Raw genomic sequence first — 26,317 nt, 5'->3', positions numbered from 1 at the left:
TCGATAAAATGCAATTGTATTCATTGTCCGTAGCTTATGCCTGCTCATAGCATAACTCCACTGCCACCATGGAGCACTCTGTTCACAACATTGACATTAGCAAACCGATCGCCCACACCACGCCATACACATGGTCTGCGGTTGTGAGGCCGGTTGGACGTACTGACAAATTCTCTAAAATGACATTGGAGGTGGCTTATGGTAGAGAAATTAACATTAAATTCTCTGGCAACAACTCTGGTGGACATTCTTGTAGTCAGCATGCCTATTGCACACTCACTCCAAACTTGAGACATCTGTGGCATTGTGCTGTGTGACTGGACTGCACATTTTAGAGTGGCCTTTTATTGTCCCTAGCACGAGGTAAACCTGTATAAAGATCATGCTGTTTAATGAGATTCTTGATATGCCACACCTGTCAGTTGAATGGATTATCTTTGCAAAGGAGAAATGCTCACTAAGAGGAATGTAAACAAATTTGTGCACAAAATTTGAGATAAAAAGCTTTTTGTGCACATGGAAAGTTTCTGGGATCTTTTATTTCAGCTAATGAAACGTAGGACCAACTTTATATGTTGCTATTATATTTTTGTTCAGTGGAGGAATGGTTTAAGATTCTGAAACTGAAATATTTTAGAAAAAGGCTCAGTGCCGTTATCCTCGCTAGGTATTGAACGGTATTGAAAACAGGTATTGAATGGTACTGAAAACAGGGGTGTCCATAATTTTGACCCCTACCTTTTTGAGAGGAAAAAAGTATTACTTTTTAAACAAAATCTCTTTCTATGAGCAATTGTATTAGTATAAAATATTATAATTTCCCAAATTTTTTAGAATACAATATAGCTCAGTATTTCATTATTTATTTTATACAATAATTTATCAAGGGTGTCAATTTCAGACATCACTGTATGTGAATATATGTACAGTTGAAGTCGGAAGTTTACATACACTTAGGTTGGAGTCATTAAAACTAATTTTTCAACCACACCACAAATGTCTTGTTAACAAACTAAAGTTTTGGCAAGTCGGTTAAGACATCTACTTTGTGCATGACAAGTCATTTTCCCAACAATTGTTTACAGACAGATTATTTCACTTATAATTCACTGTATCACAATTCCAGTGGGTCAGAAGTTTACATACACTAAGTTGACTGTGCCTTTAAACAGCTTGGAAAATTCCAGAAATTGATGTCATGGCTTTAGAAGCTTCTGATAGGCTAATTTACATCATTTGAGTCAATTGGAGGTGTACCTGTGGATGTATTTCAAGGCCTACCTTCAAACTCAGTGCCTCTTTGCTTGACATCATGGGAAAAATCAAAAGAAATCAGCCAAGACCTCAGAAAAGAAATTGTAGACCTCCACAAGTCTGGTTCATCCTTGGGAGCAATTTCCAAATGCCTGAAGGTACCACGTTCATCGGTACAAGTAATAGTACGCGAGTATAAATACCATGGGACCAAACAGCCGTCATACCGCTCAGGAAGGAGACGCGTTCTGTCTCCTAGAAATTAACGTACAGTATTTTGGTGCGAAAAGTGCAAATCAATCCCAGAACAACAGCAAAGGACCTTGTGAAGATGCTGGAGGAAACAGGTACAAAAGTAACTATTTCCACAGTAAAACGAGTCCTATATTGACATAACCTGAAATGCCGCTCAGCAAGGAAGAAGCCACTGCTCCAAAACCGGCATAAAAAAGCCAGACTACGGTTTGCAACTGCACATGGGAACAAAGATCGTACTTTTTGGAGAGATGTCCTCTGGTCTGATGAAACAAAAATAGAACTGTTTGGCCTTAATGACCATCATTATGTTTGGAGGAATAAGGGGGAGGTTTGCAAGCTGAAGAACACCATCCCAACCGTGAAGCACGGGGGTGGCAGCATCATGTTGTGGGGGTGCTTTGCTGCAGGAGGGACTGGTGCACTTCACAAAATAGATGGCATCATGAGGGAGGAAAATTACGTGGATATATTGAAGCAACATCTCAAGACATCAGTCTGGAAGTTAAAGCTTGGTTGCAAATGGGTCTTCCAAATGGACAATGACCCCAAGCATACTTCCAAAGTTGTGGCAAAATGGCTTAAAGACAACAAAGTCAAGGTATTGGAGTGGCCATCACAAAGCCCTGACCTCAATCCTATAAAAAATGTGTGGGCAGAACTGAAAAAGCGTGTGCGAGCAAGGAGGCCTACAAACCTGACTCAGTTACACCAGCTCTGTCAGGAGGAATGGGCCAAAATTCACCCAACTTATTGTGGGAAGCTTGTGGAAGGCTACCCGAAATGTTTGACCCAGGTGAAACAATTTAAAGGCAATGCTACCAAATACTAATTGACTGTATGTAAACTTCTGACCCACTGGGAATGTGATGAAAGAAATAAAAGCTGAAATAAATCATTCTCTCTACTATTATTCTGACCTTGCACATTCTTAAAATAAAGTGGCGATCCTAACTGACCTAAGACAGGGAATTTTTACTACGATTAAATGTCAGGAATTGTGAAAAACTGAGTTTAAATGTAATTGGCTACGGTGCATGTAAACCTCTGACTTCAACTGTATGTCTATGGGTTAAATAGTAGTATTCATTACTCATGCTCAGGCAGCATGTTGACAAGCAGTAAGCTAGTACGTTGTAAGAGGGGATGAACTACTGTAACAGGTATGTCAGTCTACAATACCTTACTACCATATTCTACATGACCATAGAATGATATTGCTCAATGCCATCCCAAATACTGTACTGCAAACCAAATGCAGGTGAAAAAGGAAGTCTTCCTAACTAAGACTTCTGAAAGCACAAAAGTATTTTTCTGCTGAGCAGAGGCAACCAACCAGTGGATTGATTAGCATGTTCTAGGCATTAGAGCTCTTTCACAAATGCAGGAAGGAAATCTACAAATCTATTACACCAAGCATATTGATGCTCACCACTATGTTGAGGACCATGAGTCAAGGCTATAGCAGTGGGGAGAGGAGAAGAGAGTGAAGTCTCCGGAGACGACGGCGGCAGGAGCAGCAGCAGTGGAGAGAAGGAAGAGGGGGTAATTGGAACGGGCTGCATCATTAAACCGCGTTAGGCAACACACACTCCCGGCACTAGCCCACTCCTCTCTGCATAGTAACACACACACACTCTCCCTACACACACTCCATCCTGGCCCGTTCCTCACCCCGTTAGACAACACACACACACACACACAGTACCTCCCCACCCTATGACCTCTTTATTTTTCTTCTAGTGAATTATCCGTTTTTTTCCTCAGTGTCTCTGTAGACACAAAGGTTAAGGACATGTTGCTCTGAAGCATCTGGTGCTGTGGGTCTGTTTCAGAGCAGATTATCGAAGCTGGATAATTTATCCACCGCACAGATACATTTTTGTACCCAAGTGGCAGGTATTAAGGGAACTATAGGACCAACGATGGTACATCAGTTACTGATGCCATCTGTTTTGCAAAGTCCTAAAGAGAATGTTTTATAAAACCTGGCTAGAAGTAACGTTCCACCATGTAAATTATAAGTGCATGCATACCTGGGCACTTCAGTACGGTAAAAAGAAGTGCAACCACAATTCCATAATATTTCTCTAATGCTTCCAGTGTTACATTACCTTGACTATATTTCTGTAGTGATTATGGTGTGCACTGCAGGTCTGCTCCTTACCTCGCTTAGTCAGGGCCTCCCTCAGGGCAGCAGTGATCAACTCTCCCCTCTCCTCCTTTTCCTCAGCCTTCATCATTCCGTTCAGCCTGGACAGTTTCACAATCTGTCCATCCTCCTGGCTCTGCTCTCTCTTCTCTGCAGCAAAACACACACAACTCTGGGTTAGTTTCTGTTTGCCCCAACACATCCCTGGGTTAGTTTTTGTTTGCCCACAATGTCTGGGTTAGTTTTGTTTGGCCAAACAAAACTCTGGGTTAGTTTATGTTTGCCCCATAGCAGGGCATTGAAAAGGTGTTTTATTGACATAAACGTAACTACTCTCACACTGACCTTAAATAACAATTGGACAACAATATATTTTCTTTCACCCATGACAGTGATTTGATAAGGGCTTGTAAAAACAACACTCTTGGATCATTAAAGGAATAGTTCAAGTTCACCCAAATTACTTCACACCCTGTAAGCAGTCAATGGACAAGTTATGACAGGAATCTATGATTTGGTTTTATTTCCCTGTCACTGTTTTCAAATTGCTTACATTTTGGATTTTGTGGCACCAATTCCATTCAAGTCATGGATGGTACCGATACTAGCATTTTTTGCACATTATGTCCAAATCATCTGAAAGTATCAAAAATGTATTGGGAAGCTTAACAAAGTAACTTATTGATGATTTGAACATGATGCGCAGAAAATGCTAATATCGGTACCATAACTTCAATGGGATTTTTGCCACAAACGCTAAAACGTTAGTATTTAGAGTCAGTGCCAGACTAAACCAAAACGAACAAACTAAACCAAAGCATGGATTACTGTCAAACCTTCTCCATATACTGCTTACATGGTAAGGAAACCAATATGTAACTTTGTAATTTGGGTGAACTATACCTTTAAACACTACAACTCTGATCACGAAAAGCAAATTTCAATACTGGACACCAGTGAGACATGTATTCCATTATGTCAATTGTCTCAGGTCAAACCACAGACAGCAGTGGGAACATGATGTCTTTAAAACCAGTATTTACAAATAATACACAAGACATTATTTATAGACCAAATGACGTGTGATGTCACGTCACTGTGTGTGACCATATGGGCGTCATCTCTGAATAGGCTAGGATTAGACTGGTCCCTGATCTGTTTGTGCATGACAACGACCATAGCCATTGACAATGCGGCACTAAACAGAACTAGGCCCAGAATGGGGTGAGATAAGTTTGGCAAATGTGATGATGCCCAATCTGAGGCATCATCAACAGTCTTGGCCTTGCTAATTGCTCTATGCCCGACAGGGTTGTCCATGAGGCTATGAGTCACTGAGCACCACTGATATTACAGCTGTAAATCTCACCACCTGAACAATGCTGACAAAAGGGGGCCTGCTTTAGGACATTGCTCTACCAATCACACAGACATGAATCATGCCCTCAGTAATACACTGCAATGCTGACAGTGGCGATACTGATTCAATTAATGTACAGTACAGAATAGAAGGTCTTCAGGGCTGTTAGCTTGTCTGCTGCTACAGGGAAAAATCAATAGAACAAAAAGTACCACAATGGCAAAACAAAAGGGTAGATTGATTCCAAACAACAGTAGGCAGACAATTACTTCAAACACCTGTTGAATTTTTGTGATGCAATATGTCTCCAACAGATGGATAGCTCTTCAAAGGGGAGGGAACAGAATTTTGGGCAAGCAAATTAAGGCATTTGATAATTGCTAGGGTATTTCAAGCAAAGTTGAAAGCACTTCATCTCAAATAAAATAACTCCCAAAATCAGTCTTTGATTTTTGACTGGACTGTGAAGATCAAGGGTTAAGTGATTTTATCTGAAGTGTCATGACTTCTTGGATGACAATGGACACTCACAGAGTCATATACTGTAGATCTCTATATGACTGGATGCCCATGGAGCAGTGACTTTTCCCCAGCCTCGCTTTGCAGCTACTAGCAATTCCTGACAGACAGGAAGACAGATTCCCACCTTGATCAAACAAGCTGATGTTGACACTCATCTTGTTGATTGACAGATTAGCTACTCGCTACTGTAGCCAAGACATATGAGAAAGTCTAGCTTTCAAAGGGAAATCCCTGCAGTCAATCAATCAATTAAGCAGAGCTCATCAATCAAAACTTAACTCTGTTAAATGACCATCAAGCACAACCATACCACCGTTGGGCCCCAGGGACCAGGGGTAGAAGGCCTCTCCAGTACCTGACTCAGTGCTACCGCTCTGGGCTCTTTAAGACAGGTACAGCTCCCTCCCCCCAGCAAATCTGCCAGACTGGTGAAGTAAATTACACTGCATAGGAGAGAGGCATACCATACAGTAGACCATGTAAATACACCACGCTTCTAGGAACTCGCTGTTTAACAACACCGATGCAAGATGAATGAAGTCCTGATGGAAGGTTTCCCTGAATGTATGAATAGGTATTACAGAGTCATGTTCTCAGACGCCATGATGATCGACAACTGGCCTTGGAGAGTGTTTATCGGTCCAACCAAATGACTTGTATTGGGTACTGCTGCCACTGCCCAGACCTGACTACAGGGAACTATATGTCATCTTCTCAGAGTAACAGGGCTCTTCAGGAGCTAGATATCTCCGGGCTGATATAGTCTGTCAGCAGTTGTGGACGTGTTCGTGTGTGAAAGTGGAGAGAGTGTGATAGTGTGTGTTTGCATTCAAGAGTGCATACATTGGGCTCAGGGCTAATGCTGTTCTCAGACAGGTGAAGTCTCACACCAGGGACTGTCTGCCTGCAGCAGGTTCACAGCACCGCTCCAACCACTGGTCCTGATTATTAGCTGAACTTCAAGTTTTTTTTTAAACTTTATAAAAGCACAGCTGTACACAAGAGCAAGCTGTACACAAATCGGATATGAATGATGATTATATCCGACCAGACTGTACACAAATTATGAATAAAATAAGGACATACAAAGATGATTTACTCTTTAACAGATTTCATTGTGGTGAGCAAGCAAATTAAAATATGATAAAATACAACAAAAAATACTAAACAACCTTAGTACAACACCTAGTGACCTTTCCAAGAGATGTTTGTCTTTTTGTATAATGTTTTAGGAATGACAGTCACAAGGACCACAGGGTTTGCAGAAATCCTGGTTGGAAGGCCCAGATTTCCTGCAATTCTTCAACCAGGATTTCTGGAAGATTTATGAATTTGGGGAAAGTAAATCAACTTTGTTATGCCTAACAATAACACAAAAAAAATGAGAAAAAAATTATTCTAACCAGAAAAATGTCCATATCTTAATAATCGGCCCCGGTTTTTCAGAACCAGGTCCTGGAAGATTTTGTATACACCAATAACAAAACTCAAGCCTTTTTCTGCACTTCTTTGCAATTAATGCGACTGGATTTGTTCTTATCAGACAGTGCACTTACTCATGTTTTGACTAGAGCCAGTGACCCAAACATCCCATAGTCTCTCTCTAAATGCAGGACAAGTTCATGTTCTCTCTGTAGCGGTGCCAACAAAACAGCACAACAGCCTGGTTCAGCACAGCCTCAGTGGTGTTGAGTCTCAAAACAATGCCTGTGCATCCGAAAGTATCAACAGTCTAGCTCTGGCTGGCATCCGTCTGGGTTCGAGGGGCTGTACAGAGAACACTGTCTATCTCTGTCTGCTTATCGCCTCCTAGGCTGTGCAGTACTTTAGCTTACTGCTGGGGTAGCTGACTAAAGTTTGAGGCTCTGAGCCCAGCCAGCAGCTATCTGTCAGCTCTATCTGCTCTCTACAGCTGGGTTTATGCTGCAGAGAGAGGGGTGGCAATGCATGTGTGTGTGTGTGAATGTGAAGCATGTCCTCAGTCAGACAAGCCATGTTCAGCCATGCTTAGCGAGGAACTCCATCCCTGGCAGAGGGGGGCTTTTGTCGTAGGATAGAATGAATAAGTAACCCCTCACACGTGTCAGACAGTCCTCCCACATCCTCCTCCACCGTGTAAAGGGATTACTGTACTGTGCCCTGTGTCGTGTAAAAATAGCTCAATGTAAAACAGTTGTTTATACTTTGGCTAAAACCTAGCTTTTATATTAGTTTATTTAGCTATACAAACAAGGTTTAACTGCTCTCCTCTGAGAACAAACCATCTCGACCAGCTAACAGCTAATTATGCTAGCTAGCTAAATCAAGGGCAAGAGAAGGTGTGAGAGACATCCACATGAGTTCAGCCTTCCCAGTGCAATTACTGAACTGGAAAAATGTTCATGCTGTGAGAAAATGTTACAACATGAGGTCACAATCGGAACACAATAAGAATGATTGGGAATTATTTCACGCTGGGAAGAATTTTTCCTCTGGCAAATACTTTGTAGCAAGTTTAGGATACTGCTCTTCAACACCTCATCCCTTGACTTATTAGACCATGTCTAGGCCTGTCAGTATGGTGTAGGAGATGGTCGCCCTCTTGCTAGCTCCCAGCCAACTTTGCAGTCTTTTGTTTATTTTAGTGTTTTACTTTATTTACTCAGAAAGTTTTTTGCATTATATCCTATGACCGACAAGCACTTCTGGACATCAGATTGGAGGTGACTACTGTTACAATTCTGTTTGGGTTGTTAATTAGATTTGTTCCAACGTTTCTTGATTTGTTATTGTCATTTGTTTTGCATTGTTAGGAGCAAGTAACATTAGCATTTCGCTGCAACTGCTATAACATCTGCTAAACTGTGTATGCGACCAATAAACTGGGATTCGACTTTCCAAAAGATATACAACATCAATCTATCAGTGCTGCAATCTGGAGTGTCAGTGTGAGCACTATATACTGTATCCCTGTAGTTCTGTATGGTCCAAACATGTGCCCACTGCCCTGCATGTCCCTGTGTGATGCTCACAGACACAGTGTAACTGCTGCTGTCCCTCATTCCCCTCCCCTCAGACCTGGTCCAGATGCTTGTTGAGGGGAATCAACAATGAAACAGGACACTAAGGACAGTGGTCCTCACACAACACACCCAACACAGCAAACAGCCTAGCAGCAAGGCCAAAGATCCATTTAACACTCACTGTCTGGCATTGTTCCCAGATAGAGCCCAGCAAACAACAAAAATGTTTAATGCACTGCCATCAGTCTTCAAAAAGCTCACTGGACTTAATGTGGCAGTAAAGTTATGAATAGCTATTGACCAAGCTATTCTCCAAGGTGATTAGTCTAAGAGAATCGATAGGAGGAACAATAGTGAAGCATCATACTGTATTTCCTACTGGCAGAGTCAACAACAGAGTCAAGAGCCAGAGAGGGGTTGATACACAAAACAGCATTTGACACCTACAGTCCATAGTCTGACTTAGTTTCTGATGTCAAATGGTCAAATGTGTACAATGACGAAGAGACAAAATCAGCCCTCCTGCATATTGGGACAAAGATATACCAGAGCACTGCCTGTGTCACAATAATATGACATTGAATTACATTTATGTATATACTGTACATTATCAAGAGACAGGCATTTAAGGCATTTATTATAATTACTGTATTTACTGCCAGTAGGGTGTCCAATCAAAAACGTATCTTTTGATCAATGTTAAATTGTGAAGATACTGCTCTAAGAAAACCAATGGTCCAAACCTCATGTCGCTATCATAATCCGTTGAAAGGTTATTGGAGTTTTTACCCCTTGTAGGATGGCCAAAATTAGGGTGACTAAATTGATGGAGGACAGAATAAAAAAGTGGTCAAAAATCTGGTAAATAGAATTGCATCAGCTAGGCTGGATGCTGTGTGAGAATTAAGGCTAAACTGAAAGAATCAGTGTTTAACTCGTCATCTTTCATAAAACAATATTGAGGTAAGATATATATGGATTTTGAGACATGACGTAGTATTTTCACATTTTTGTATACATTGTATATATTAATGCGAAATTACAGTTTTTCAAATATTTATCACATAAACAAGAATATTTCTGTGAAATGTCAACGGAGCACTGAGCATACCGCAAGCTTTTTATTTTCAAATCCTTTAACGTTTAATTCTGCTCGTTTCATGCTCGTTTCATTTTGCTTTTTGCGACAATTGGAAACAACTTTGCAGATGACCCCACAACATGTAAAATTCTCAAAAGTTCCTGCGAGAAAGAGGCACCACTCTCAATAGAGCTCGGTGCTTATTATCGGATGTACTAGGTTAAGAAATCCGACTTTTTGGATATAATGTTAAAGATATTTTTGAGAAATACTCATATTTGTCTTGGTTAAAGTCGCTCTGGATAAGAGCGTCTGCTAAATGACGTAAATGTAAATGTTATAGCATAAGGAAGTGACATTTCCTCACTAAAGCGTGTTTTCACCCACTCTACAGAGTGGACACCCTACTGTCAGTGAATTCATTATAAGCTGAGCACAGCAATTGATGACCAGCAATCTCAATGGTGTCTTGAGAGGGAGTATGATGTATGACGGTACAGTAAGTACTAGGCTACCTGAAAACCCGTCTTTGACTTCCCTTAGTGGTAGAGCCATAATGCCATTTAAGCCAATCAGAAACAAGTATTCAACAATGCCATGGTATAATCCTCGTGTAATGTCAATGGGGAGCTAACATGGATGCCATAGAATGTTGTAGTGTCATGTAAATGCATCATAATGCTCATTCTTCACATTCAGTTTTATAGTATTTTTTAAATATTCCACATGTAATGTTAATACTGATGGAGAGCTAACATCTTTAAGAGAATGAGAATGTTTAAGTAAATAAATCATAATGCAGAAACTGCATATGCTCAAATCTATAAATACATGTCTCTGGGTAGAACCAGTCATCCAATATAGTCTGGCTAATGCGGTTTCTGTCTGAATGATCCAGGAGCGCCACCTTCTCCTACATTGCCGTTGTTAAGCGATAATTGACGCTTCACCATTGTGCTGTTTTATTTCTGATAGGTTTTGAAAACTATGAAGATGTCCAGTGAAAGCAGATATGCAATTTGTTGACACCAAAACAGAATTGGATACACATTATCCCGAATGTTAGTCAATAAAAACGTATGTTAAATTTGCTCTGCTTTGCTTGTTTACAGTGGATCATTTCATAGGGAATTGTCGGAGGATCTCTCGTATTTTTACATCATCAACATTTCGAGATTAAAGGGCGATAACATGGCAACCATTCTACATCCAGGCTGAACTCTCTCTCCCTCCCTCTAAGACAGGATTGTGTTAAGACACAGATCTGGGGAAGGGTACAAAAAAAATGTCTGCAGCATTGAAGGTCCCCAAGAACAAAGTGGCCTCCATCATTCTTGAAAGGAAGAAGTTTGGAACCACCAAGAATCTTACTAGAGCTGGCCGCCCAGCCAAACTGAGCAATCGTGGAAGAAGAGCCTTGGTAAGGGAGGTGACCAAGAACCTGATTGTCACTCTGACAGAGCTCCAGAGTTCCCATGTGGAGATGGGAGAACCTTCCAGAAGGACAACCATCTCTGCAGCACTCCACCAATCAGGCCTTTTTGGTAGTGGCCAGTCTTTTACTCCTTAGTAAAAGACACAACTAACTGCCTGCTTGGAGTTTGTCAAAAGGCACCTACAGGACTCAGACCATGAGAAACAAGATTCTCTGGTCTGATGAAACCAAGATTGAATTCTTTGGCCTGAAAGCCAAGCTTCACGTCTGGAGGAAATCTGGCACCATCCCTACGATGAAGCATGGTGGTAGCAGTATCATGTTGTGGGGATGTTTTTCAGCGGCAGGGACTGGGAGACTAGTCAGGATTAAGGGAAAGATGAACGGCGCAAAGTACAGAGAGATCCTTGATGAAGTCCTGAGTGCTCTGGAGCAGGTTCTCAGACTGGGGCGAAGGTTCACCTTCAAACAGGACAACGACCCTAAGCACACAGCCAAGACAATGCAGGAGTGGCTTTGGGACAAGTCTCTGAATGTCCTTGAGTGGCCCAGCCAGAACTCGGACATGAACCCGATCGAACATCTCTGGAGAGACCAGAAAATGGCTGTGCAGCGACGCTCCCCACCCAACCTGACAGAGCTTGAGAGGATCTGCAGAGAAGAATGGGAGAAACTCCCCAAATACAGGTGTGCCAAGCTAGTAGCATCTTACCCAAGAATAATCAAGGCTGTAATCGCTGCCAAATATATATATTCTATGGCTCTGAGTAGAATCAGCTAATGCCAAACAACTCAGCTTGGAAATGTAACATGTGTCATCCTGACCCAAAACACCCTGCTCACTCACTGCCAGACAATGTACCTGAAAGTGTTTGTCTTTTTTCCTCCACCCAGCTCACAAAATGGGTGATTAAAAAGATCTCTCCTGGACTAAATGCTCATATAGGCCTTAATTATTTGTAAAAAAAAAAATTCTCATTGACTGGATGACCATTGACAACCATGGAAAGATTATATATATAATTCTTAATATATAGTACCAGTTAAAAGTTTGGACACACTGACTCATTCAAGGGTTTTTCTTTATTTGTATTATTTTCTACATTGTAGAATAATAGTGAAGACGTCAAAACTATGAAATAACACATATGGAATCATGTAGTAACCACAAAACATTTTTTTATTCAAATGAAAATATATTTTTGATTCTTCAAAGTAGCCCCCCTTCACCTTGATGACAGCTTTGCACACTCTTGGCATTCTTTCAACCAGCTTCACCTGGAATGCTTTTCCAACAGTCTTGAAGGAGTTTCCACATGTGCTGAGCACTTGTTGGCTGCTTTTCCTTCACTCTGCAGTCCAACTCATCCCATACCATCTCAATTGGGTTGAGGTCGGGTGATTGTGGAGGCCAGGTCATCTGATGCAGCACTCCATCACTCTCCTTCTTGGACAAATAGTCCTTACACAGCCTGGAGGTGTGTTGGGTCATTGTCCTGTTGATGAACAAATGATCGTCCCACTAAGCGCAAACCAGATGGGATGGCATATCGCTGCAGAATGCTGTGGTAGCCATGCTGGTTAAGTGTGCCTTGAATTCTAAATAAGTCCCCAGCAAAGCACCCCCACACCATCTCTATGCTAGTAACTCTAATGAACTTATCCTCTGCAGCAGAGGTAACTCTGGGTCTTCCTTTCCTGTGGCGGTCCTCATGAGAGCCAGTTTCATCATAGTGCTTGACTGTTTTTGTGATTGCACTTGAAGAAACTTTCAAAGTTCTTGAAATGTTCCCAGATTGACTGACCTTCATGTCTTAAAGCAATGATGGACTGGTCCTGTATTTTTTTAAAGATTCTTCAGAACTCTTGTCTATTTTAATCTCTCCCATACCCTCTACATTCCTCCTCAAATATCTCCCTAGATACAATGAATAGATTGATGCAGGCTCTCAATCTGTCTGAACTCATTGCACTCTTTTTTCTCCTCCATCACTGACACCTAGAAATGTCATACATTCAACCGAACACATTGTGAACAAAGAGAATATGTCAAAATTCTTAAAGTTCAACCTAAAGTGAAAGAAGGAAAGGATAAAATATGTACGTACTCAAGTCATTGCCTTTACTACCCTACAGCCATCCCAAGATGCTGAAAACACACAAAACAACTTTATTTCACACCCCGTCTTGAGCAAACACACACTCTTTCCCCTGTGGGCAAACACGAAGACTGACATTTGGGACAGAGGTGCTCCTTCCTGGTTATAAGAGGGAAGGATGGAATCAGAGCGGGGTCAGAGCAGGAAGGTGACACTGAAGGAAAGTGACATCACAGAGACCAGAACAGAGCAGAAAACTCTGCATGAGTGACAGCTGTCCCAAATAGAGCTAACAATTACATTCATTTCCTTTCCTGTCCAACAACATCAGTCTGGATCAGGGGAGATATCAATCCCATGGTGCCTAAACAAGGATGCCAGAAAACTGTCTGGCACTAAACACTGCTGTGCTGACTCTTAAGTTTTTTTCTGTAGTAAAGATACTAACTTTTCAACACACACACACACACACACACACACACACACACACACACACACACACACACACACACACACACACACACACACACACACACACATCATTAGCGGCAAAGTCCTGTTAAACATGTTCATTCTGTATGCACTGCACAACGTGCAAAACACACCAGTATCAGTTCCAGATGGCCGAAATGCCTCAAAGCCTATATCATTTACAGCATGCAGATTTCACCTCGTAATCACACAATACAAAAACACCTTTAAAACATTTTGCACTACATTGTACATTATTTTGTATACATAAATAATTATCTGTAGTCAACTTTTAAGAATCCAACCTTACTAAGTATTATTTCCCTCCTGGTTAGGCAAATGTTTTGTATCATGATATGATTCATATGTTTAATATTGGGCCTGCTTGATATGTTTTTATCACTGAACAACACAATTATTTGCTAGTTGTGGGCGTTGAAAATGTTCCCATTCTGGTTCAGATGTAAAGGACATTTGTATTTATATTTATTATGGATCCCCATTAGTTCCTGCCAAGGCAGCAGCTACTCTTCCTGGGGTCCAGCAACATTAAGGCACTTACATCACACATAAAACAAAAGATCATATAACATTATTACACGACTACATATCTACAATATAAAATGTATAATACCACCATATTACAATGGATGTGTGTGCTAGTGTGTGTGTGCATATGCATGTCTGTACCTGTGTGTGTGTGTGTGTGTGTGTGTGTGTGTGTGTGTCTCTTCACAGTCCCGCTGTTCCATAGGGTGTATTTTAATCTGTTTTTTAAATCTGATTCTGCTGCTTGCATCAGTTAGTACTGTGCACCTCTCATAATCTGTTCTGGACTTGGGGATTGTGAAGAGACCTCTGGTGGCATGTCTTGTGGGGTATGCATGGGTGTGTGAGTTGTAAAAATAAAAAAATGTAGTTTAAACAGACAGCTCGGTGCATTCAGCTTGTCAACACTTCTTACAAAAACAAGTAGTGATGAAGTCAATCACTCCTCCACTTTGAGCAATGAGAGATTTACATGCATATTATTAATGTTAGCTCTCCTTGTACATTTAAGGGCCAGCCATGAGCCAATTGTCCCTCTTTGTAGCACCTGACCACACGACTGAACAGCAGTCAAGGTGTGACAAATCTAGGGCCTGCCTTGTTGATAGTGTTAAGGCAGAGCAGCACTTTATTATGGACAGACTTCTCCCCACATTAGCTACTGTTGTATCAACATGCCAATCAAATGGAAAGGTAGACAGAGGGGATGGATATTTGCAGCTCTTACTGCTTCTCTCCATCCCTTCATTCTCCAGTAGTGACTGTGACTAAAACGAGATGAGGAGTACTGTAAATGTCTCCTCTCCCTCTTCTCATCTTGAGTCACTCATCCCCAGAAGTCTGGGGAGTGGGCGCCCAGGCCGTTCACAGCTCACTCTTACGCAAGTCCCCACTTTTCCTGCCCAGGCTGGTGTCTACCAAACCATCTGCCACTCGCTCTGCTTTTCCTTCAATGAAACCACGTTTACTCCACAGTCACATGTTCAGCTTATGTGTTAGCTGCTAAAGCAAGGCAAGGAGGCTTCACACCACTCACCCTGGTGTCCCCATGGAGCCTGAGTTCACAGAAGCAAAATAGAGCATGTGCTTGTCGGCAAATCAGAGGATAGGTGGCCTTTTGACTGTGTTGTACTACAATACTATGTCAAAAACAGCCAGGAGAAGTTGTAAAGCAGTTGCAAAAAAATCATCACAATGGCTTATGGAGCAATAGTACGAAGTTATAAAATGCTATGGTGACCCTTCAGCCTCACAGATACAGTACCATACAGTACCATAAAATACTATGTTGAAACTGAAATTGAAACCATGGCTATGTTCCAATCAAGTATACATACTAGCAAACCTTGTATAATGCCTGCCCATTACATTGCTTAATTTCTAGGTAGTATGCTAGTGTAAAACCCAGAGTGTGGTTTGTGTCTGACTGACCTTGGCGTTCTTGATGCCGTTCAAGATGTTTCCTAGATCCTCCACATAGATGACTGAGCATGGGTTATTCTCTTCTGACCCAGCTGTCTCCTCATCACTACCGGACTCTACCAGCTCCTCCTGCAGATAGAAAGAGAGGGAAAGAGAGGAGGAGGGGAGACAGCAGGTGAGAGGGAGAGGAGTATGTAATACCCTTGTTTGAACCAGGTATTGAGTTTATTTGTTATAATTAATTGGTTATATATTTAAAAGATAATTGAATTGCTCCTAAACTGAAATGTTGTTAATGCATTATGCTTTTGAAGAAATATTTATTTAATGTATTAGTGAATAGTTTGTTTTACTTTGAATTGTAAGTTTTGACCAATAAGGTCGCTCGTTAAGTTGTGGCCAATGGGAGTTGACCTGGTTAACAGGAGGCCTGGAAAAAAAGAGAGGGAAAAAGACGTTGATGAAAAGGATGGACGTTTTTACCTTAGGACGGTTGGTAAAGAAATTATAAAAGAAGACGACAGAACTAGAACAAAACCCATACCTACTAGGATATGAAGGGAAATACATGTTTTATTTTATAAAAGAGTTGTTATAATTTTGTTAAAACTTAGTAAAGACTGAAGCTACCGTCTCGTCGTGGAGGTATTTGTCAGCATTGAGGTTAGCCTAGCATCGTGTGACACTGGGAGATAATTGCTTGGGAAGCTTAACGAGTTCGTGTTCCCATGGGATATCGGTTACGGCTAAGGAGTACTGTCTGCATGGGTAGCTGTGCTTGCCTTGGACTTTGTGAGGAAACCTGCATGGAACTGCCATACTTCGCTGAGGGAATATCTACCAAGCAGTGAGTAACCACAACGTGAGGGGCTTCAGGATATTTTTGGGTGTCATCATTTTTTGAGCTCCAACGCGCGCCAACGGTTTATTTAAGCGAACTTGAAATAATTTGGACTCATTGGGGTTTATTATTTTCTATTTCTTTTGTTGTCTGAAAATGTATTTGTGTTTGAAAATGTTTTAATACCCATATGGAACGTTATGTCTATTGAGTTGGTGGAGTCATTGATTGTCTCAATTTAATTTAATGCATGGGATGGTCTATCCTGATTCAATAACAGAAACCTATAATCATTTAATCTGAAGTTAATACCCTATTGTCATAACCCTAGATAGTTTACAATAGGAATTCTTATTGGAGATGTCCTTCTCACCTAACATCCCATGCTGCTGAGATACTCTGCATAAGTTAATATTGTGAGAGTCATATTCGAGCCTGGTGAGAGGGTTACAAGTAGATAGGGAAAGGTGATGGCAGAACGAGAGAGAGATGGACAGAATATGACAGGTACAGTTGAAGTCTGACGTTTACATACACTTAGGTTGGAGTCATGAAAACTCATTTTTCAACCACTCCACAAATTTCTTGTTAACAAACTATAGTTTTGGCAAGTCGGTTAGAACATCTACTTTGTGCATGACACAAGTAATGTTTCCAACAAATTATTTACAGACAGATTATTTCACTGTATCACAATTCCAGTGGGTCAGAAGTTTACATACACAAAATTGACTATACCTTTAAACAGCTTGGAAAATTCCAGAAATTGATGTCATGGCTTTAGAAACTTCTGGTAGGCTAATTGACATCCTTTGAGTCAATTGGAGGTGTATCTGTGGATGTATTTCAAGGCCTACCTCAAACTCAGTGCCTCTTTGCTTGACATCATGGGAAAATCTAAAGAAATCAGCCAAGACCTCAGAAGAAAATTGTAGACCTCCACAAGTCTGGTTCATCCTTGGGAGCAATTTCCAAACGCCTGAAGGTACCACGTTCATCTGTACAAACAATAGTACACAAGTATAAACACCATGGGACCACGCAGCCGTCATACCGCTCAGGAAGGAAACGCGTTCTGCTTCCTAGAGATGAATGTACTTTGGTGCGAAAAGTGCAAATCAATCCCAGAACAACAGCAAAGGACCTTGTGAAGATGCTGGAGAAAACGGGTACAAAAGTATCTATATCCACAGTAAAACGAGTCCTATATTGACATAACCTGAAAGGCCACTCAGCAAGGAAGAATCCACTGCTCCAAAACCGCTATAAAAAAGCCAGACTACGGTTTGCAACTGCACATGGGGACAAAGATCGTACTTTTTGAGGAATGTCCTCTGGTCTGATGAAACAAAACTGTTTGGCCATAATGACCATCACTATGTTTGGAGGAAAAAGGGGGAGGCTTGCAAGCCAAAGAACACCATCCCAACCGTGAAGCACGGGGGTGGCAGCATCATGTTGTGGAGGTGCTTTGCTGCAGGGGGGACTGGTGCACTTCACAAAATAGATGGCATCATGAGGGAGGAAAATGATGTGGATATATTGAAGCAACATATCAAGACATCAGTCAGGAAGTTAAAGCTTGGTTGCAAATGGGTCTTCCAAATGTACAATGACCCTAAGCATACTTTCAAAGTTGTGGCAAAACGGCTTAAGGACAACAAAGTCAAGGTAGATTTTCCTGTAGAAAATCTGTGGGCAGAACTGAAAAAGCGTGTGCGAGCAAGGAGGCCTACAAACCTGACTCAGGTACACCAGCTCTGTCAGGAGGAATGGGCCAAAATTCACCCAACTTATTGTGGGAAGCTTGTGGAAGGCTACATGAAACATTTGACCAAAGTTTAAAAATATAAAGCCAATGCTACCAAATACTAATTGAGTGTATGTAAACTTCTGACCCACTGGGAATGTGATGAAAGAAATAAAAGCTGAAATAAATCATTCTCTCTACTATTATTCTGACATTTCACATTCTTAAAATAAAGTGTTGATCCTAACTGACCAAAGACAGGGAATTTTTACTAGGATTAAATGTCAGGAATTGTGAAACTGAGTTTAAATGTATTTGGCTAGGGTGTATGTAAACTTCCGACTTCAACTGTAGGTGAGAACAGAGAGAGTAAGTGGAAGAAAAATAAGGAGAGATCACTCCCACCTAGTACACGAGAGACCTGCCTCTCTCACTTCAAGCATCTCCTAAAGGGTCCAAACCTCCTGATTTATTAAGGCATAAATCCACAACTAATCTTAAATACATTTATGATTAAACACATCCAGGATCCCATATGGGATACATTTTATTACAAGTCATTACCTTTTGTTGGAGCTGCTTGATTAAATAAAGAAAAACATATGCATATTTATGGAGTTTAGGAACTCCTCGGGGTACGTGGCTGATTAAAATGATGTTGCCCACCACAAGTTCGTCGGCATTGGCAGGATTAAATGAAAGCTAAATGGATGCATGGTAGATAAATCATAATGATTAGCCTTCACACTGTAGTTTCTTTCTTCACTCTCCTCTACTCGCTGAACATCACCCCTGCTGCGTACAGCACTGGAGACAGCAGGAAGAGAAAGTAGCACCGCTAACTCACGTTACCATGACAATAGGAGAAAGAGGATATGTGCATGCATGCGTGTTTAGTAATAGCAGTAGTGTCAAGGAATCCACTGATCGTCCTCAGTCTTCTCCTGTGGTTTCTTCCTGTTCATGGTCTTACTGGAGCTGCCCATCTTACAGTTTCCACTACAGGCCTTCTTCTGCCCTGCAACCAGGGCCTGCAGGCAGCTCAGGAACTTGGTCTTCCAGACCAGAAAGTCAGCATGCACGCTGCCATTGTGGCTCTTCACTACGTTGCAGTTGCCATCTCCTCTGGACAGAACACGGATGCCACTCAGCCACTTGTCCATGTTCTTACTCAGCTAAGGGAGAGGGCAGAAGGGGTTGAATGATGTGTTTTCAGTGAGTCTAGAGAAAGTGGATGGTTAGCTATGGGACAGGAGAGAACAGTAATAGTGGTAATGATAATCAATTAATGAGCTTAGTATTCTAGTGTGTACAAAAGAGGAATGTATAATATGCAAAAAATATCCATGAAAATATCAGATAAGCAAAGAAACTGATTGCAAGTGTAAGTAGCAGCACCACACATAGTGGAAACATATCGATAGGAGACATACAGTATTTTGTCAGATCTCTTACCGTATTGTAATGGATGCCATACACCAAGTTGCCCAGGCCAAACACTGCATATCTCAGTCCTTTCAGGTAGGCTTTCCCATATCTGAAGTCAGTGGATGCCTCCTCCAGACACTTACAGAACAATTCAGCATTTTCTGTGGGCTGTCCGTCAGTGTACATAGCCAATAGCAACATACAGACCAACTTGTTGGAGCATTGGAGAGAGAGATGTCATCAAAAATGTGGAAAGTGGCACAAGATAAACAAATGCAGAATATGTAACATATACATATAGAATAAGGATAAAGGATCTCTCCGGCACTTTATACAGGAATGGCCCCATTTCTAGATCCAAAAACAGGATGCAGCTATGGACAACTTATTGCATTACATGCAACCAGAGTGAAAGTAGGAATCAATAACAACAGCTGCATACGGAGCACAATGATGAGGTATGAGGACAACAATTTGAAGGCAGAACAAATCTCCAAAGCAGAGCAACATTGTAAATGATTTAAGCCCTACAGGGCAGCCAGTGTAAGGTGCCCCTTGCCCCATGGTTTCCTACAGCAAAGAGCTGCCTGCAACACTATGCTGCTCGAGGAAAAAAGAGGATCATGATTGAACACTGGGCACAAAGAGTCAATGAACTGAGCATCTAAAACTAGATCTCTGGGCCGGAGGCCGGGCCGAGTACCCGTGGTAATTTCTCTTTGGAGATAAAAATCCCTCTCCCGAACTGTAAAATATCTCTGTTGAATAAATGGCAATTTCCTCTCAGTCTGCTGTGCCAGGAGACAAATCTCCTATTCATTCCTCAGATGGTGAAGTATTGCCCAACAAAATGGAATACTGATGAAAATAATCAATCTTTCCTGGTTGAACGGGATTCATTAAAATATTTATACCTGTGCCAGCCATTGGTTTGAAGAATAAAAATAAATAATAATAATAAAGAGGCAAACTTGGGGTTGGAAAATGATGCTAGTGCCAGGCTTTAAGACTGTATAGTTTTGCTAGTTCATCTGTCAGCGGATACAATATTAATTCCCTAGAAGCTAAAATAGTAGCACGAAATTAAGTACGTGAATAATAACATATAATAGTATGGTAACAAGTTATAGTTAGTCACAAATTTAAACATGACTGTCCAGATATATACCCATTAAGGACAGTATAATTATAGAATTGTTTTCTTCCAGGTTAAAGGTACTAAACATCACTCACCTCATCAGCTAGTCTGTCATCTTGGCTCACCTCATGAGCTAGTCTGACATTGGCTCAAAAGCTCCCCATAAGGTAAAATTCTGTAGTATTGGCCTGGATATTGATTATGTTTTATGCTATGACCAGGCAAAGGTTGCAGATTATTTTTAACACATTTTTTACCACTATAGCCTCATCTCTGGTTAAGAAGTTATTGACCTGCTCTGGACACTATGGCCAGTCTTTCATTAACAACTTTTACCATAGCAAAAGATAGCATGGTAACAGAGGACAAAGTTTCCAATCTACTATGCTTAATGAGCACAAACAAAGCAACTGGGCTGGATAACCGTCCTGCAAGATTCATGAAGGATAGTGCTTGTGTCACTGCTAAAATGATAACGCATATTGTAAACCTTTCAATTAGTAGTGGTACATTTCCCAAGGATCTCAAAACATCCCGGGTGGTTCCACTCCACAAGAAGAGCAGTAAAACAAATGGAGGAAATTACAGGCCTGTGTCAATCCTCAGCACCATATCCAAAGTTGTTGAGAGATTAGTTAGGGCTTGAATCCCGTTAGCGGGATTGATATGACGACAGCCAGTGAAATTCAAAACAAAAATTTCATAATAAAAATGTCTCAAACATACAAGTATTATACACCATTTTAAAGATAAGATTCTCCTTAATCTAACCACAGTGTCCGATTTCAAAAAGGCTTTACGGCGAAAGCAAAACATTAGATTATGTTAGGACATAAACTTCACAAGAAAATCCACACAGCCATTTTCCAAGCAAGGACATGCATCACAAAAAACAGAAGTACAGCTAAAATATTCCCTAACCTTTGATGATCTTCATCAGATGACACTCCTGGGACATCATGTTCTACAATATATGTATGTTTTGCTCGATAAAGTTCATATTTATATCCAAAAACAGCATTTTACATTGGCGCGTGATGTTCAGAAAATGTATTCCCACCAAAACGTCCTGTGAATGTGCACAGGAATACTCATCATAAATGTTGATTAAATTTACAACAGTTATTGAAAGTATTATAGATATACTACTCCTTAATGCTACCGCTGTGTCAGATTTTAAAATAGCTTTTCGGCGCAAGCACATTTGTCAATATTCTGAGTACATAGCTCGCCATCACAGCAAGCTATACAGACACCCGCCAAGTTCGGGGTCAACTAAACTCAGAATTAGTATTATAAATATTCCCTTACCTTTGCTGATCTTGGTCGGAATACACTACCAGGACTCCTACTTCCACAAGAAATTGTATTTTTGTTCGAAATACTCCATATTTATGTCCAAATACCTCCATTTTGTTTGTGCGTACAGATCACTATCCAAAAGGCATAACGCGTGTGCGTAAAAGAAGAGACAAAAAGTAAAATAGTTCCATTACCGTTCGTAGAAACATGTCAAGCGATATTTACAATCAATCCTTAGTGTCTTTTTAAATTAAAACGTTGATAATATTCCAACCGGACAATAGCGTATTCATTCCAGGAGAAAAAGAATGAGCAGCGCCCCAAACGTGAACGCGCAGTAAACAACTCCCTGCTCCCAGGCAGTCCACTGATAAACTGAGCTGCTGTTCTTTGCCCAGTAACAGGAGACGCATGAAAGACGTTTCTAAAGGCTGTTGACAGCCAATGGAAGCCTTAGGAAGTGCAAAATGACCCCACAGACACTGTAGTTTGAATAGACATTAGATAGAAGAACTACAAATCACTTCCTGGTTGGATTTTTTCTCAGGTTTTTGCCTGCCATATGAGTTCTGTTATACTCACAGACATCATTCAAACAGTTTTAGAAACTTCAGAGTGTTTTCTATCCAAATCTACTAATAATATGCACATCTTAGTTTCTGGGAGTGAGTAGGAGGCAGTTTACTCTGGGCACGTCAGTCATCCAAGCGACTCAATACTGCCACCATCCATAAGAAGTTAAAATCAACTTGAGGGATACCTTCTTGAGCACAAACTTATTTATGAACTACAATCTGGCTTTAGAACAGCTCATTCCACTGGTAATGTCACGTCCTGACCAATAAGGGGTCAGTTGTCATTGTAGTATGGTCAGGGCGTGGCAGGGGGTGTTTGTTTTGTGTGTTTATTATTTTTTTTGGTTCTAGGGGATTTTGGTTCTAGTTTTCTATTTCTGTTTCTTTTTCCATGTTTGGCCGAGAATGGTTTCCAATCAGAGGCAGGTGTTTTTCGTTGTCTCTGATTGGAAGCCATACTTAGGCAGCCTGTTTTTTCCTTTGGGTTTGTGGGTGGTTGCTTTCTGTATAGTCTGTGTACCTTGCAGAACTGTTGATTGTCGGTTTATTGTTTTCGTGTAAGTGTTCACTTTATTAAGAATAAAAGAAGATGAGCACTATACCCGCTGCGTTTTGGTCACCTTTCATCGACGCCTCTGACAGGTACTTGCCTTATCCACCTTTCTGACCACATTAAGCAGGAAAGTGAGAAGGGAAACTATACAGGTATGGTCATGTGAGACTTGCAGAAAGCTTTTGACACTGTGGACCATGATATTCTCTTGATGAAACTGAAATGCATTGGTCTAAAATGTGGCAGTGAATTGGTTTAGGTCTTATCTGACCAACAGAACACAAGTATGCAATATTGGTGATGTTCTGTCAGAGGCCAAAGAAATATCCTGTGGAGTACCGCAGGGATCAGTTTTAGGGTCCCTCTTATTTCTTATATACACTGCTCAAAAAAATAAAGGGAACACTTAAACAACACAATGTAACTCCAAGTCAATCACACTTCTGTGAAATCAAACTGTCCACTTAGGAAGCAACACTGATTGACAATACATTTCACATGCTGTTGTGCAAATGGAATAGACAACAGGTGGAAATTATAGGCAATTAGCAAGACACCCCCAATAAAGGAGTGGTTCTGCAGGTGGTGACCACAGACCACTTCTCAGTTTCTATGCTTCCTGGCTGATGTTTTGGTCACTTTTGAATGCTGGCGGTGCTTTCACTCTAGTGGTAGCATAAGACGGAGTCTACAACCCACACACCTGGCTCAGGTAGTGCAGCTCATCCAGGATGGCACATCAATGCGAGCTGTGGCAAGAAGGTTTGCTGTGTCTGTCAGCGTAGTGTCCAGAGCATGGAGGCGCTACCAGGCGACAGACCAGTACATCAGGAGACGTGGAGGAGGCCGTAGGAGGGCAACAACCCAGCAGCAGGACCGCTACCTCCGCCTTTGTGCAAGGAGGAGCAGGAGGAGCACTGCCAGAGCCCTGCAAAATGACCTCCAGCAGGCCACAAATGTGCATGTGTCTGCTCAAACGGTCAGAAACAGACTCCATGAGGGTGGTATGAGGGCCCGACGTCCACAGGTGGGGGTTGTGCTTACAGCCCAAAACCGTGCAGGACGTTTGGCATTTGCCAGAGAAAACCAAGATTGGCAAATTCGCCACTGGCGCCCTGTGCTCTTCACAGATGAAAGCAGGTTCACACTGAGCACATGTGACAGACATGACAGAGTCTGGAGACGCCGTGGAGAACGTTCTGCTGCCTGCAACATCCTCCAGCATGACCGGTTTGGCGGTGGGTCAGTCATGGTGTGGGGTGGCATTTCTTTGGGGGGCCGCACAGCCCTCCATGTGCTCGCCAGAGGTAGCCTGACTGCCATTAAGGACCGAGATGAGATCCTCAGACCCCTTGTGAGACCATATGCTGATGCGGTTGGCCCTGGGTTCCTCCTAATGCAAGACAATGCTAGACCTCATGTGGCTGGAGTGTGTCAGCAGTTCCTGCAAGAGGAAGGCATTGATGCTATGGACTGGCCCGCCCGTTCCCCAGACCTGAATCCAATTGAGCACATCTGGGACATCATGTCTCGCTCCATCCACCAACGCCACGTGCACCACAGACTGTCCAGGAGTTGGCGGATGCTTTAGTCCAGGTCTGGGAGGAGATCCCTCAGGAGACCATCCGCCACCTCATCAGGAGCATGCCCAGGCATTGTAGGGAGGTCATACAGGCACATGGAGGCCACACACACACACAACTGAGCCTCATTTTGACTTGTTTTAAGGACATTACATCAAAGTTGGATCAGCCTGTAGTGTGGTTTTCCACTTTAATTTTGAGTGTGACTCCAAATCCAGACCTCCATGGGTTGATAAATTGGATTTCCATTGATTATTTTTGTGTGATTTTGTTGTCAGCACATTCAACTATGTAAAGAAAAAAGTATTTAATAAGATTATTTCATTCATTCAGATCTAGGATGTGTTATTTTAGTGTTCCCTTAATTTTTTTGAGCAGTGTACGTTAATGATATGCCAGATACAGTAAAGTGCAAACTCTTGCTTTATGCTGATGATTCACCCATACTGGTATCAGGGAAGGATACAGTTTACATAGAGGGTAACGGAGTAAGGAATTGCATTTTGTTAGAGATTGGTTGTCTGACAACAAATTGTCACTACATTTGGGAAAAATTGAATCGATTTTGTTTGGAACAAAACGTAGATTGCTTAGGGCTGACAAGATAATGGTAAACTGTGCAGGCAAGAAGATTGAATCTAAAACACGTGTATCTTATCTTGGTGTGTCCCTAGATCAATCCCTTTCTGGAGACCTGATTGCTGCTAAAATTCTTTCTAAAATGGCAAACAAGTTGAAATGTTTATATCGTAACACTAGATATTTTAACATTGAAGTTAAGAAACTGCTTGTCTCAACCTTGATTCAGTGTGTCAAGGTTGATTATGCCTGCTCTGCTTGATATAGTGGGCTATCAAAAAAGCTTAAAAAAGAGAACGCAGATCATGCAAAATAATGTTATCAGGTATATGCTGAACGTCCCCCCCAAGGACCCACATAGGGGTATTGGAGTTCCGGGAAGTGGGCTTGGTGCCTTTGGAGACCAGAGTGGACCAACTTAAACTTAAATCACGTTTGACATCTTAAAGGATCGCAACCCAGGTTACATGAGAAACTACATTGACATGGTCTATAACCAACACAGTCACAATACCAGAGCTAGTGTTATGTCTTGTAAAATCACAAGAGTAAACAGTACTGCGAGGAGCATGTTTTTCCATAGAGGCATTTGTCTATGGAATAGCCTTCCCTTGGAGATCAAGTAAATAAAAAGTAAAAATAGCTTTAAAAAGCAGGCAGTTTTTCATTTGGACAAGGTTGTCAAAGTAAGAGAAACCACTCCACTGCCCCTTGTGCCCCCTACTGCTGGTCAGGTGTATTATTTGAAGGATCGGTATGATGTGCAATTAATAGATTGTTTTAATGTTATTTTTAAGGTTAGGGAGAAGTGCAGTGAATAGTGGCACTTTTTAGGATGTCAATATAAATTAATGCATTTATGGTTGTTTGTAATTTTGTCTTGTATTTTAATCATTATGTGTTATTGCTAGATCTGTAGCAAAGCCCTGGAACAAATTCATTATCAAATAAAAGGTAATTCAAGTA

At 41.3% G+C, this 26,317-nt stretch overlaps 1 protein-coding gene across 1 annotated transcript in view; it reads right to left on the bottom strand.

Moving 5' to 3' along the window:
• The window catches only part of tyw1 (tRNA-yW synthesizing protein 1 homolog (S. cerevisiae)), a gene marked incomplete at its 5' end in the record, with an annotated part of 104,465 nt that extends 84,610 nt beyond the window's left edge, over positions 1–19,855 (bottom strand). Inside the window, 6 exons of the mRNA XM_045703391.1 lie at positions 3,677–3,811; positions 15,217–15,235; positions 15,612–15,731; positions 16,017–16,032; positions 19,118–19,368; positions 19,649–19,855. Of these exons, the coding sequence (XP_045559347.1) occupies positions 3,677–3,811; positions 15,217–15,235; positions 15,612–15,731; positions 16,017–16,032; positions 19,118–19,368; positions 19,649–19,855 (748 nt within the window). The remainder of the gene's footprint in view (positions 1–3,676; positions 3,812–15,216; positions 15,236–15,611; positions 15,732–16,016; positions 16,033–19,117; positions 19,369–19,648) is intronic.
• Positions 19,856–26,317: the final 6,462 nt, after the last annotated feature.

Source organism: Salmo salar, chromosome ssa20 (genome assembly GCF_905237065.1).
Source record: "Salmo salar chromosome ssa20, Ssal_v3.1, whole genome shotgun sequence".
NCBI classification, from domain to species: Eukaryota; Metazoa; Chordata; class Actinopteri; order Salmoniformes; family Salmonidae; genus Salmo; species Salmo salar.
The sequence above is the reverse complement of the archived record's forward strand: the minus strand, read 5'-3'. Positions and strand labels throughout refer to the sequence as shown.